The 16,466-nt window shown below is 30.5% G+C and overlaps 1 protein-coding gene across 7 annotated transcripts in view; it reads right to left on the bottom strand.

The window, feature by feature from the left end:
- The window catches only part of LOC145245773 (uncharacterized), a 723,444-nt gene that overhangs the window by 87,494 nt on the left and 619,484 nt on the right, over positions 1–16,466 (bottom strand). For all 7 annotated transcript variants that reach the window (XM_080107384.1, XM_080107381.1, XM_080107383.1 and 4 more), the window contains 4 exons: positions 13,160–13,229; positions 10,457–10,497; positions 8,463–8,553; positions 6,800–6,864 (listed from right to left, as the gene is read on the bottom strand). In XM_080107384.1, the coding sequence (XP_079963510.1) occupies positions 6,800–6,864; positions 8,463–8,553; positions 10,457–10,497; positions 13,160–13,229 (267 nt within the window). The remainder of the gene's footprint in view (positions 1–6,799; positions 6,865–8,462; positions 8,554–10,456; positions 10,498–13,159; positions 13,230–16,466) is intronic.

The following is a 16,466-nucleotide window of genomic DNA, read 5'->3' as shown; positions in this document are numbered from 1 at the left end:
ACTGAAACATACTCATGAATGTGTAGTGATACCTAAATGTTTATGTAAAAATAAATATATGTATGTATATATCTCAGGATTGTATTGCTGGGGCTTCCCAAATGTTAATGCAATGAAACTCAGGTGCTAACAAATAATCTGTATAGTTGCCTAATTTCCTTCATATATACAAAAATTATGTGCATGTATATTTCAGCTGAGATTTCTTTAGAAATCTAGTGTCATCAAGTCTAGTTGAGACTAGAGGCTTGGTGATGTTTAATTTTGAAAAGAATCACAGCTGAAACATATATGCATATATGTAGCCAGTAATGTTTGTACAGATACAGAAAATTTATATATATATATATATATATATATATATATATATATATATATATATAACAAATTTATATGGTCATGATGCTGGACATGCTAATGCTTCGAACAAATGCCCAATCAAAACCAGAAATGCTCATCAGACAGTTTAATAAATGGTTACTTTTCACAGAAGAAAGCAATCCTCAACCAGTTATCACTTTTGGATACCTTTAACCGTGTGTGTATATATATATATATATATATATATATATATATATATATATATATATATATATATAAACAAATACACACACACACACTATTTAATATGCATGTCAGCAATCTATTTAATAACACTGTTGTTTGTATGTTCGATGCAAATTAACAGATTTAATCGGATCGATTGATAGGATATCCTTATAGTTTAATGCTTATATGATGTTACTAACAAATTTTTTAGAGTTTTATTTTTCATCCTTAATGATATTTAAGGAGAATAGAAGGTGCAGCTTGTGTTTATTTTGAATATAACTCTCACTTCCCTTATTTTGTTCTTTAGTTCTCATGTTCTGTGAGCGATGTTTCTGATAAAGGGAGAAGAATTGCTGTTTTCTGGGTCAGAATCTAAATGCATTTGTTGGCTGGTTATTTTAGCTCCTTACATAAAGTGGTTTCATGCTTTGTCTAGAGTGCTTTCCAATAACTTGAACAAAATTTCTGTTATTAAAGAAAAACATTTTAGTTTACTAATGAGTTTTTCATTTGATTTTAGTTTTTGAAATTTCACGTTTCTATTTATTACTTTTATTACACTTATCTGTGTTTACTTGAACATGTAAAAAAAAAAAAAAAAGTTTTTTGTTTTCTAAATTTCATTTAAGATAAAGAAGCTTGATGTTGGACTCTGTTTTGATGAAATATGCTGGCAAAAAGGATAATACAAAACAACAAAATTTAAATGTTTCTCACAATATAACAAAGTACAAAACAATATAAAATAGACAATATAAAATAAACAATATAAAATAAACAATATAAAAAAGACAATATATCCAAGGTTAAGGACTTGGCTTTTTTAAAAGCAACATAGCATGACAAAGTCTTCCTGTGTTATTTTTTCTTTGAGATATATATATATATATATATATATATATATATATATATATATATATATATATATATGTTATCAGTATTCGACATAATTAAAACAATATTTCTCAGTAAATCTAAGTGTTACACATCATTCAAGTCTCCAGACTCTTCTAGATGTGTGCACCAGTTATCTCCCTTAGAGATGTTTGATTTTAACACAACAAAATGTTATTATATTGACAAGTTTTTTTTTATGAGTGTTTGGTACTCTGCCTCCCTTCACCATATTGTCCATAATCAAAATATGATTTCAACCTCTTTCTTGCATTCAGCTTTCATCAGAAGGAGCATACTTTCATGTCAACATAAAAAAGGCATTCACATGGACACATGTAAGTTTTTATACCGTACAAAACATGGTTCCTCTTTTTTACTCTTTAAACAAAGTAGTGTGTGCATTTAATTCTGGTATGGGAATTTGTAGCTTCTATTAACGATTCATGTTTCCATGTCATTTCTGTGATTCACATTTTATCCATGTATACATGTCCATAACATGGTTTTCATGTCCAGTTGATATTTCTAATGCATGTCTTTTTTTTTTTTTTAAATTTGCATTTTCACTCCAAACAAGGCACAGTGCCTCTTTGCTCTTTGATGTAGGGGCTACTATCTGGAACAAAAATTGCAGGGATACTATGTAGGGAGTTGAGTAGCAAGATGTTTGTTTATATTACACTTGAACTTCTGCATGTCAGTACAGTTGGGAAAGCAGGAACTCGGAAGGGAATTCCAAGGTCTAGCAGTTCTGAATAAGAAACTATTAGAGTAGAAGGCTTTCTGGCATCTGGACATCTCTACTATGTAGGGGTGGGACTTTGCTTCTTGTCGAATTTGTCAGAGGTATTTGCATCAAGGGGGGTACAAGGGCTTGTAGTTCATCGGAGCATCTACCATTAAAATACTTGTAAAACAGGCAGAGAGATACAACATCTCGGTGATGGAAAAGAGGCTGAAGCCTGGCTGACAGTTTGATACCTATTAGGTTGGCGACTCTCTTTTGAACCCTGTCCAAGAGCAAGAGACTAGTAGCAGATGCACCAGCCCAAAAGTGACAATATTCCATACAGGGGCAAATGGTGACCTTGTAGAGGTACAGGATACTTTCAGAAGTAAGTAGCTTTCTAGCATGGTAGAGAGAGCCCACCTTCCTTACAGCAGTTGCGGCAATGCCCTTGATGTATCTGTTCCAACTCATGTTCCCTGTGAATGTTACGCCGAGGAGTTTGAAAGAAGAGCTTTCAAGTAATGTCTCATTAGACATAACTATCAGTGGTTGAGAAGGTTTCTTGTAATTATTAAAGGAAAGAAGCTTAGTCTTGGTAGCATTGAATGTTAGCATCCACTTTTGTTCCCATTCCACTACAGACTGGAGGTCTTCCTCTATGGTTTCCGCCATTGCCTGGGATATGTGTTCATCCCTTTTTCCATCATGCCTGTTATAGAGCGTGGCATCGTCACTACCATGTTGATTAACTGTAAAAAACCTTTATTGTTAACCAACTGTTTTTCTTTATTCCTTACAATGGAAATATTCAGTATATATGTCCAGGGTTTGGGATTCTTTTCCATAACCCTTTACAGCACTTCATTTACAATTGTTGATCTTCCTAGCTTTGTCTTGCAAGTTGATCTTTGCAAGTTGATCTTTGCAAGTTGATCCTGCAAAAAAAAGAAGCCAGCCTATTCTCCAGGCTGTTTACTGTCATCAACAATAAGTTAACTCGTTCTCTGCAAAGAGTCAGAACTAATTTGATCCAATCAGGTTTATCAATCTTGTTGATCAAAACGCATAAAGTCTAGAACCTTGAAGCATTTGATCAAGACCTCTTTCAAATTCTTCATAGGTTAGAAGTTTTTAGGACTTTCTGAAGAGCAGCATAAAGATCTAGGATCACAGTAGTCAACTTTCCATCTTTTGTAATCACACCAAATTAGATGTAGTGTTGAAAAAATAATTTCCATGCAAAAAACCAATCAGCCAATAGCTGATTGGTTTTCCTGATCACATCGATGCCTCCATTCAGTTTCGAAAGACAAAGGATACCCACTGTAGGGGCAGCTGCATAGGCAATTGTGTGGCAAAGGTTACGCAATCCCAACCACACCTCACCTGAAGGCAGTGGCAAGGAGAAGTTCAGGATGATTGGAAACAATGCTGAGATAAGCAGAGAAAACATACAACACTTGGAAGTCCCAATTGGTCACCCATCTGGTACTAGCCAGGCTCATCATTGCTTAACTTTGATGATCTGATGGGAACCAGTGTGTCAAACGTGATTATGCCTGATCATGTGACATAAAATAGACTTGAAATCAAGCCAGTTCCTGCTGTCAGAATTTTACTGAGGATAGAAACAAACAGGTTTAAGATAGTTCAGAAGCAACTGATTATTAATGAAACAGACATCCATTCACATAAGTTAAATAAAAAATATATTTTTAAGTAGAAATTTCCATCTTCTTTTTCATGAATATGCTATCCAAGAAAAATCTCAAACAGAACATCTTCAGATTTCGCTAACAAAAACATACAACAACAAACAACAGGCTAAGAGTATGCAACAACATCATATAAAAACATAAAATTGTGGAGAAACATTTCAACATATAAAATGATTGCAAGAAGAAACATTTCAACATATAAAATGATTGCAAGAAGAAACATTTCAAGATATAAAATAAAGGTAAGAAGAAATGAAAATAAGTTTACAAATTTTGAATTCAGGTTAATGTTTAATAAAAAAAATCATCATGGAAACATGTATATCTCTGATTAATCAACACATACACGTCTACAAAAGAAATGGATAAATTTTGCAAGAAGTTTCATATGAGACATGGCTCATAATCAGGGAGTAGGTATTATTTTTAAAAAAGTAATCACATCATATCTTAATTAGTAAACCTAATATTTTCATGAAAAAAATAAATTAAAAAAAAAAAAAATGTCAGCCGAATGGACTTTATATAAAGAATGGCCAATACAAATGTCTTGATGAGAATAAAAGGCAAACCTTTGAGATGATATGATCTATGAACATAGCAAAATGGAGGGGGGGGATAAACTATTTTATAAATAAACATTGAATGACATTCATTTTGTGTATTTATGAATTTAGCATAAATAAATTGGATTGTTTTCTCATTGGTTTATTTAACTATATGAAAAATAATTTTTTTAAACCCAGAGAAAACAATATTTTAATGTTTTTTTTTTCCTGTGAAACAATCTATGCAATTCAGAAGATCCACTTTGGTGTAGTTTGCTCATGACTGATCTACATGAAGATATTCTTCCCACAATGAATTTACATCATTTTCACTGATAAATTGCATCACAAATGTAAAACTGAAACGATAAATCATGAATAAGTATTTCTCGTTTTGTTTGCTCATTTTAAAATTTTTTTTTTTTTGTGGTAAACAAACTTTACAACTTATTCAGGGGAGATAATGATTACATGACAAATTATCTCCCTTGAGAACTTTAATTAGGGAAACTGACTTGAAAATAAACAATTTACATTTTTTCGATGTTTTTGGGGGTTTTTTAAGAGTTGATGAAAATAACTAGGGTTCTTTTTTTGTACTTAATGCATGAAAGAATTTGTACAAAAAAATAAAAAATAAAATAATTTATGACAAACTGCACCTTGATGGATCTTTATTTCACAAGAAAAAATATTTCTCTTTTCAAAATCATTTTTTTTTTTAAATAATAAATTTTTTTGTAAACTGAAACTAGTTAACGCAAAAATTTGTAAGGAAAAGTAAATAATTCTGACAATTGTTGCAGCCAACATTCAAGAAAAGAAAAAAGAAAGAAATTAATTTTTTTGTATTTAAACCCCAAAATAACATAAAATAATCATTTTACTCAGTGTAAGTTTCATTAATTTACAAATAAGTTTTCCAATATTTGCATATATGTTAATTCGCGGCATGGATATCACATGACCAAAACATTTCCAACTATGGAAGGTGCACTTACTATGGTTGATAGTTGTGGGAACATGATGAGAATTAGCAGCGAACCGGATGTTAACGCATCCACCATGAGAGACAAAATGAAAAATCGTCTTTTGCACATAGCTCCATGCATCGCTTCCGCTTGGGAAGAAAAAAATAAGATAACCACAAAATAATTATCGACCAATGGCAGAGCTCCGCGCCTAAAATAAACACCTCAAACATCACAGTCGCTGGGAGTCGGTTTGCCACTATACAATGAGGGGACCAAAACGAGGGAAGAGGAGATTCGCCCTGCTGCGTCAGTGAACGCACTGACGGATTCTCCCACCCAACCTAAAGAGATGAAGAAGAAAAAGAAATAAGTCACCAGTGAACTGAAGCTGACTATGCTCTCATGTTATGGGCCAAACGCCTTCAATTCTAAACAATGCCTAATTCACACAAATCAAAGAAGAGAGGAGGAAAAAGAAGACGAAGACGCCGGGCTGCTAGCTGCTGACGAAAAAGTCACTCGCTTTCCAGTTACAAGCCAGGACACGCATCACTGACAGCAGGATGGCCGGCCTACCAAAATAATCTCCATCGTCCAAAAAGTAAGTTACATTTTACGAACATTCATTCCTCGTCAATTCATACATACCTACAAACATTTTACGAACATTCATTCCTTGTCAATTCATACATACCTACAAACATTTTACGAACATTCATCTCCTTTGTTAAATCACATTCCATCCTACGAACACTTCGCCTCTCCTAATACAAATTGTTAGCAGTAAATAAAGTCGGCTCTCAACCTTCAATATTTGTCTGTCTTTAATTATATGGAGTGAGAATCTACACACTTCCAACGTTGTTCATTTCATGTATTCTTTGTTGTGGTTTCTATGACATCCTTTCCTCCCCTAATCCCTTTTATAAAACCATAAAGCCATATAGTATTGTGGTAGTTGGCGTGTGTTGCTGAATAGTGTGTGCAATTTAAAAGTAGTACAGATGACATATGGCATAGTCTAATTCAGGCACTTATGTGTACAAGTTTAAACTGGGCCATATTGATGCAGAAAAACACAAAAGTTATTTACAAAAGATGAATGTGCAGTTGATCAGAGTATTGTAACCTAATGGTTCAAGACATGTTGAGTTAGGATTGATAAGTATGGTCAGGTGGGTCAAAAAGCTTTGATTCCAAGGTCATACTCAAAGCCAAAGATGAAAACAAATGTCTGATGTGATTCGCACCTTTACGATCTTGACAAAAGCAAATAAACTAACAAAATTTTTCAACATTTTGAATTCAGAATTTCAAGGTAGGAGGAGATGAATGATTCTTGGAGAGAAAGAGTGAAGGTGGGAGGAGATGATGACTCACCTGTCTTTTTATTACTTTGAGAATTCATCATTTTCCCCATGGCTGCAATGGGACATCCAGACAGACTGAAAAGATCAACAAACAAAAAATAGTATAAAGACAGTTTTTTTTTTATTCATTTGTTTTATGGCATATGAACCCTCCCTGGGTTATATTTAATACTGAAACACAATGCCATTTGCAAGGGATTTATTGTTTACGATTAATCGAATACAAGTTTACAGCTAAATCATACTGACATACAAATTACAGGTTAAATTTTTTCGCCATTATCAAGTGTCTATCAATGTAAGTGTTTTCTATAAAAAAACAAAAAATGAACACGCACACAAACATAGAATATAATTATGTAAGTAATTACCGCATGCATTCGTTTCAATTTAAAATGTGTTAATAAAAAAAAAATGAATTTCTTCATATTTTAAAATTAAAAAAATAGAGACAACATAAAGGCATACGGATGTTTTTACAAAGTTTTATAATTTTAATATTTTACGCAGTCCTCTGCCCTTTATTAAAACTGTTTTTCCGGTACTTTTACAGTTTAATCAAGACATTAAAATATGAAACTATCGAAAAAAAAAAGGTTATATTGTATGTATCCGTTTTGGACTAAAGATATCCGGAAAAATATTTCACTGAATTTGATTGAGTAGTTTTTTTTTTTACAGCGGAAAAACACGTTTTTATGAGAGCGTGTTGAAGTCAGCCATCTTGGAATTTTTGAACATGTCATGGGGAGATAACTCCATTTAAAGCGACGACCCCCCCCCCCAAATCTTTAAGACAATTCTTCCTAAAAATCGAACCTTTTGCTTGGTATCATAACAAATAGTTTTTTGGCTGTAAAAAAACAAAAAAAAAAACTACTTGATGAAATTAAGTGAAATTTTTTTTTTTCAGAGGATTTTGTTCCATAACGAATACGTACAATATAACCTTTTTTTTTTGATATTTTCATTTTTTAATATTTTAATTAAACTGTACAAGTTTCTGAATAAAAACAAATAAAAACTTGTGAACAAATGATCACAAGATATGTTTAGATATAAGAGATTTTTTTAAGGGTTTTGTTCATTTATTTTTTTTTAGCCATTACGTCACAATCTTTGCATAGAAATCTGTTGCATAATGGATAAAGTACTAAATACAATTTAGTTCTAAATGACATTCGTCTAGAGGTTTAAGGTTCAATCCTCAGTGCAGGCAATACTAAAAATTCAATTGCAAATTATTTAAGACTTCTATCTGGTCATGGCGGACAGAACAAGATGATACCCCCATAGATTAAATAAAAGGGTCCTTCGAAATTTTGTACAGATTCTTGGATTCGATATAAAGATTTCTGAGTTCGACAAGATACACTTGGAGAAGGTCAGAGGCTACATCGTGCAAAACATGAGAATGACACCCAAGATGACAACAGTAGTCTGAATAGTATTAAGTTTCACAAACACGTGTTTCTTGCCTAAAAATAATTAATCAAAATATAAATATAATTAAATACAAAACATAAAAGCATGTAAATATGTTGAATATTATGATTTCCATATGGCATTTTTTTTTTTTAATTTTCAAGCATTTTTAGCAGAGAAGCACATATATTTTATTAATCATATTTGTATTTATCACTGCGATTATAATGTGTTTCTCTGGAGCTTACCTTCTGTGAGAGTTCCTATTACTGTTGACATGGCCTCGTCCATTACATCCTGGCGTTGGACACCGCAGAATGTGATCCTGGAGGGCAAGTACTGGGGAAAAAAAAAAAAAAAAAAAGAGACCAATTTAGCATGATGTTATTGGAAAATTCAAAACGCAAAAATCAGCATGATATACAACCCAGACATGAAGGAGAGAAAGATAATATGTTTAAATGGCATAATTCATAAATATTCTTCAAATCCAATCTTTAGGAAGCAACAATGGAACAAATGAATGCTTATTAGTGGCAGAAATAGGTATGGATGGTAGCATTTAATGCTAGTAAGACTAAGCTGATCTCTTTTGACAATTAAAAGATACCCTTTCCAACCACCGATATCCATGGCAAATAACTCCCTACCTGAGAACACTTCCTTCAAACTCCCTGGCTTAACATTCACAGGAAATATGAATTGGAACAAATACGTTGAGGGCATTGCAAAGGCTGCTGCAAAGAAGGTGGGTTTCCTCTATCATGCTAGAAGACTACTCACACCTGGGAGTATCCTGTACCTCTACAAAGCCACCATTCGCCCAGGCATGGAGTATTGATGCAGAAGTTTAAATGTAATGTCAACAAGCATCTTGTTAATCTTTCCCAAATAGTAGCTGCTTATGTCCAAATAGTGATATGCCTTTGATAGGGGGCGAACATGAGTAAAAGAGAAAAAAAATTAGCGCCGGAAATAAGTGATTAAAGTCACTGGTTTTCAAAAAGAAATTTCATACAGTATCAGCTGGTATTTATCTTCCTCCTATAGCAGAAAAGTGTGATAGAAGGTCGGAAGATGGGGTTTGAAAAACTAGCACGCTAAAGAAAAAGCATGAAGGCCTATAAAAAATGCCTGGCCAGCCTCATCAGCATTCATTCTCCGGGAGGGGTGCCTCAGGTGATTGGCAATAAACTACCCACTTCTCAACATGCAAATCCTGGGAGGATGGACCTCTTAGAGCTGTACAGGACCATACCATAGCTAGGTGAAACATGCCATCTTTACAATGGCCTAAACTCTGGTGGCTGAGGGCGGAAGAATCATTTGTGGACTGTTTCGGACTTTTAAATTGTTCATTAATAAAACGTAAGATGAAATTTGAAAAATGAAAAAAAAAATCTCTAAATTGATTAAAGAAATAACTAATATGTATTTTATATAAATTTATTAAAACCAATACAAACGTTTATATATTTCAAGTCCAATGTTAACAAATTCCTAATGAACCGCCCCCCTAATTAAACACTTCATCAAATCTCCACACTAACGTAATGTACTTGCAATAACCCTTATCCCTGAGTGGCTTCTGGGCCTTGATAAGTGGTGATCACTGTGTAAAAAATATATATATATATATATATATATATATATATATATATATATATATATATATATTAGCTCAAAAGTGTATAATATGACTAGAGCTCTTAATTAACTTTGTAACTCGTTTCCCTTATTTTATCCTTTAGTCCTCACATTCTATGAACAATATTTCTGACAAAGAGGCAAGAACTGCTGCTTTCTGGGTCTGAATCTATCCATCTAACACTTATCATTGGCTAGTCCTTTAATCTTAAAGTAGTATTTTTTAAAAGCCCTTACATCAAGTGGCTTCATGAAGCGATTTCAAAATCAAAAATTTAACATGATATAATCCTAGTTAATCAAAAAGTATTTTATTTGCAAACAATTGTTTCTGCCCATTTTCTTTGTAAATATACACATTTATAAAATACAAAATTTACTAAACATTCATAAAAAGGCTCTTTATCAGTGCAAAAGACACCACAGTTAAGCTGTAGAGAAAATAATGTTGCATCCAATATTGATTTAATCAATAAAAATAACCCTAACAAGCATATGATACAAAAAAGATGGAAATTTGAGTCGACAAGTTTTAGTTTTCATGTGTCTCATGTCTCCCACCATAAACGCGTGTGACTAATGCAAGATGACTCACCTTCAGGAGACACTTTGTCTTTCCTTGGACATCCGGACAAACTATAATAGAAACAAAGAGAAGGAAACAATAAGAAGATATAAATTTTCTTCATTAAAATTCTTGCATTTTTTTAGAGAATACAAACTTAATGTTTTTAATTTATATATTTATAAATAAAAAATTTCAGAAGATATGCTTGGTACATTTCTAACTTCTAAAATGTTTATTTAATAATAATAAAAAAAACTTTTCAGAAAATATTTTTAGATTATACATGAAAAAGTTTAATAGACTTTTTTCAGTTTATAATAATTTTTTAGCTAAAAACTGAATAAATCCATTAAAAAAATTGAAAAGCCAGTACCCTTTCAGTATGTGAGGATTTTTTCAATTTGTTTTTTGTTTTTCAGATAAAATTTAAAATGTTAAATTTAAACCATTATGACCTGAATTATGATGTAGATGATTAAAAAAATATTTATTGGTAATTTTAGATGGCAACATACTGAATGGACAGCAGCAATCTGAAAGTATCCGGCATCTACCTAGATACTCAACTAATACGTACAAGATGTGTTTGAATCAATTACTAATTTATTTATGCTGTTATATTCATTCATTTATGACTGAACAAATTAGTTCAATCTGTCATAAAGGGTTAATTATTACACTATCGTTTTTTACAGATTTTAAAGCCAGAAATGACTATTCCACAGTTTGAATGTTTTTTTTTCCAACTATTAACAAAAGATTTAACTATGAAGTGGAATAGTCCATTAAATTTCCTTTTTAAAATGGACTTGTTCAATGTTTAGCTAAAATATGGTTAAATGCTGAAAAATGTTCATTAATTAAACAAAAAAAAAAACAGAAAAATGTTTAGAATGTTTGTTTATTTAAGTTTAACAAAAAAAATGACCTTGAAGTTGATGTTTTCTAAAGACTACTTTAAAACTCTAAAACTTGTCTAATATTTTGGAAAAAAAACAGATCTTTGGATTACTATATCGATTGAACAACAATCTCACAGATTAATTTACCTGCTCAATTTTTAGTGGGGGGGGGGATTAGCTTGGTATTTAAATTTAACATGAAAGTAAACTAAAAATTAAAAAAATATAAGCAGGATTATTTTGGGGAACCATTTCATAGAAAACTACAAAAAATTTAGCATTTTCATAATTGCTTTGTTTTTTTTTTCTTATAAATAATCTAAAAGTTTGGTGCTAAAAAGTGAAAAAAAAAACCCTTTTAAAAAATATTTGAATAAATAAATAGAGAGAAATAGACGAGTTGTATATATTCATATATATTTCTTTTATCACGATTGCATTGTGGTTTATATAAAATACAGGTTATATATATATATATATATATATATATATATATATATATATATATATATATATATATATATATATATATATAAATAAATCTAATATTGAAAAGATTTCTAACCAAAAATTAAGAAGAAATCAAACGTTCAATTCGTGGTTGTTTCAGGGCACCCCCACTCCACCCTGGAAATCAACAGTTCATAAAAACAATCATTCAAGACACAAATTATTTGTTTTTAAACTGATTACAGATTTTTTTTTCTCTCTTTGTTTCTTACATATCTGAATCAGATATAAATATTGTAAGAACTGAACAATGCCTATTTCACATAAAAAAAAACAATATCCTTAGTCAATGTCCATATCATTCATGCATAACATAAAACTCAGTCTCATTCATTCACATACAAAAAATATTCTTTCAAAAATGATCATTTAAATACAATTCTAAAACCAAGATGAATCAAGACAACAGTCTATAATATACATAAACTCAATATCTTTTCAAATAGCTTAATAAATAACATGTTTGGTTTATCTAAACAATTTACTGTGGTACAGAGTTTATCCATTTCTCAGTACAAATGTTTGTGCTAAGCAAAAATATTATAGAAAATCTATGAAGAAATTTTTGCTAACTATTTTCCTCTGATGAAAAAATCCATATTTTTGAAACTCCATGGAATAAAGAAAATAATTCATTCTCTCTTGTATTGCTTCCTTAACTTTTGTAAATATTAATTCGCATGATTTAATTCACATCATGCATTGATGCACTATCTCGAATATTGAGTATTTATTTTTGAACAATGAATTTTATAAACGTTAATTTACAAAACTTTATTCCTCTCATATGTGTGTGTGTGTGTGTGTGTGTATAACTTGGGGAAATGTTTCAATATTTATTCTAATAGTGCTTAATACATAGTAGAGATGATGATGATTATTATTATTATTAATAATAATAATAATAATAATAATAATAATAAAAAATAAAAAAAAATTGGCACCTTGAGGAGTCTTATTGTCACTAAAATTCCAGTGAAGACCATTTTGCAAATTATATTGATATGAAAAACACACACACAATCAAATTTTATGATTGAGTAAGAAATCAATGGTAAGCAGCTGTTCTGATAATGCAAAGTCATTTGCAAAGTCTATCAAGAGGTGTAGAGTACCGAAAATCTGGGAAGACTTGTTGTCACCCAGACTTCAGGGAATACAACAGTTTATTACCAATGAGTAATCTCTGATGATAACCTGTGTGAGAACTCCTATTTGGTACAAATATTTCATCATATTATTTTAATTATTTATACTGTGCAGGTAGAATGTGCATATATGATTGAATCAATTAGTACGATATATCAAACAAACTGACCTTCTGTGATGCGAGTAGAGTCCAGTAACGTGGCCAGTGCCATCACAGCCAGGAGTTGGACACTTACTGTCTGAAAATACAAAGATAGAATTAAAAAAATATTTTTTTAAAAATAAAAAGTTTTAAAAAGCTAAGAAAATGCAGACCTAAATCCAAACTGACTTTCTTTATACACAAAAGAAAAAATGCAATATATTTAAAAGCAGAAGATCAGTAATTTTTACCTTTGGTGAAAAATAACATCCTTTGTTTGTGAGGAAGTCCTTTGTAAAGCTTTTGTATTTGCTATTTCTCGCTCTCTCATTTGAAGATGGCATGTTCAACCATCTGTTCTTTAAACGTTACTAGTCATAGATGAGAAGGCACTTCTCTCGCATACATCAATCTAATGCATGATTGCCCACAACCTCACCCAGGCTTCCTTATGACTGACCAACGAGAGTTTTACTACTTTTACTTATGATTAGTCCTTCCCCTTTTTTGTGTGTTGTTGAATGGTTTTTATTCATTAAACCCCTAAACCATTCAATAAACGTTTAATAATTTATATGCCAAACACAATTCAATATATTATATACAACAAATGTATAAACAATATATCTCGACACAAAACTCATTTTCTTTCTTCAGTTTTGTATTTTACGAACTGTATTTACCCAGCGTTGCTCAGGAGTCTCTTTACAATTATTTTGGTTTCACTTTTTCTTTTTCTTTAACTATGCAGTTTTCTTTTCTTTTTTTTTTCTTTTAAATATTTACATTTTAGATAGGATTTCGTATGTTAAAATTAATTTTTACAGGTCATTAAATTATTAATTGAACCAAACTTATGAAATTATAACTAACTTTGCTTTGGGAATATTGCTTTAATCTGTATAAAAAACTATAGGATATAAATAGTGATGTAAATGATTTTCTATTCCACAATTTTAAATGCTTTCAAATTCCTTTTGAAGTATTTTTTTTTTGTTTCTTTTTTTCAGTTACCAACAAAAGATTAAACTAAATGATCTGTTTTTGAGGAGATTGAAATACGCTACATAGTGGGTTTAGTTTTATAACTAAATTACTTTCCTCCAACAGGTTTGATTTTGGTTTAGTTCTTTTGTTTTACAGCATATCAAAACTTCTCTGGGTTATTTAATGTTAAATCCTGACATTTTGGAATTTCCTTCTAATTGTTTACACATTTAAATATTTATTCAGTGTTTGGTTTGCTTTTTTTTATAGGAATAGTTTTCTTTCTGATTTTGCAGAACATGATTGAGTTTTGCAAAGGGAAAGGAAAAAAAACAATAATATTAATGCATGGTGGATTTTAGGTCAGAAAGTTTTTAAATAAGATTTTAAAAAAATTGTTTTTATTTCATGCGATTGCACTTTTGATTATTAAAATCAATAATACTCGATTAATAAAAAATAATTCAGTGTGTAATTATGCAAATTATATTAATGTGAGAAATACATACACACAAACACACACACACACAAACACACATAAAATCAAATTTTATGACTAAGTGAGACATAGTAAATTTTTGTCAGCCATGTTTTTGACCCAGCATAAATAAGGGGAGACAACTCGAAATATCAAGATCCAATTCAGCCGTTACATTTAATTTTAGAATCACTAAAAATCGTAAATTTTTATTCTTATAGTTAAAAAAAAAATACTTGAACAATTTACATGATTTTCTGAATATGACATTTTCATTCTGTGACAAGTACGTACATCATAAAGATTTTTTTCTATAGTTTTTTTTTTTTTTTTTTAAATAAGTGTAATTCTAAACTTGCACAGAATCTTCTCAATAATCCAATAAGTGGTATTAGCTGAATTTATGGTAATTTAATAATTTTTCCCCTGTGAAAGAAACGTGAGTTATAAATTATTTTTTTAAAAAATGGAAACATTTTTGAAAAAATAATTTAGAAAACTGTTGATGAAATGATGTTGCATGTTTTAAAAATTTCAATGAAGGTAGAAATGTGTGTTTTTAAATTGTTAATAATATGAGCCAATGTTTTTCAGTGAAATTACATATGGACCAGTAATTCCTCCATTTTTTGCTCTTACTCTCCTACCTCTTTCACCTTCTTTGTTCTGCTTCCTCTCACTTCCTCCTCTCCATATCAAATCCCCCTCTTCCCCTTACTAACTTTCTAACAGAAACTGCACTTCTTCCACTTTCACTTCTCCATACTAATTTTGACATGAAACAATGTATTAGCATTTTAATATTAGAACAGTATTTAAGAATTTATTGAAACGTTACTAAACTATTAAAGTGCTTTGCTTTATAAACCAAGAATGAGATTTTATAAAACTAATATATATTTAGTTCAATAAATTTGCTAAACAAACGCGTGAATTTTTCTTATTTTTAAAGTCAACAAAAATCAGATTTGTACAAGAATTTTATGCTTACTTCCAATTTTGTCGTTGTAAGAATACTAGAATGTTGTTGTTTTAAAAATACTAGAATTTCGGTGTCCACTCTAAAGATGGCACATGTTGATTCAATTGGGTGAATCTTAATAAAAAATAATTGTTTTAACATTTAATATTGCTTTACACCATTTTTTATCTGCTCTTTTTACAAAATACAACTGGTCCTACCAGATTCGACGACTGTCTAAAAATATTGGCTTCTTGATCCAAACATTGATGCTATTGTTTCCCTTTCTCTTTGCAAAACTCAATCATGTTCTACAAAGTCAAAAACAAAAAACACAATTTTCCTCTACAAAATAACCACATCAAACACCATGAATACATATTTGAAGATATAAAGAACTTAAAACATAAAATATTTTCCCCAAATTACCAGATTAAATAACCTGAAAAGAGTTGATATGCATAAAATAAAATAAGCAATCTTACAAAATACAAGAAGAATTTTGGCAGAGTTACAATGTACAATGCATTCATAGCCATCTTTAATTTGAAAATAGAATAAAAAGGATTTTTAAAGAAACAAGAGTCAAAAAGTCAATCGCTAATGCGGCAACATTTTTTTTTCTTGGACTTGAATTTATTTTCCTACTTACCCCCCCCATGAATTAAAATTATTAAAAAAATGAAAAATTAATGCATGCATTACAATTTTTACCATATTTGAAGAATATAGATTGAAGAAAGATCTTCTGTTTTCATTTTTATTATATAACCTCTGAAATTTTTGTGAGTTTGTTGTTATTGTTTTTAGAAACCAGATATATTCTTTTCTTTTCCAAAAATATAGCAACTTCATATCTGCGTGTAAAACTAAATGAAACTTCCATGAGCAAAATTTCTTTCCTGGAA

Source organism: Euprymna scolopes, chromosome 23 (genome assembly GCF_053919585.1).
Source record: "Euprymna scolopes isolate OS-2025 chromosome 23, ASM5391958v1, whole genome shotgun sequence".
Taxonomy (NCBI): Eukaryota; Metazoa; Mollusca; class Cephalopoda; order Sepiida; family Sepiolidae; genus Euprymna; species Euprymna scolopes.
The sequence above is the reverse complement of the archived record's forward strand: the minus strand, read 5'-3'. Positions and strand labels throughout refer to the sequence as shown.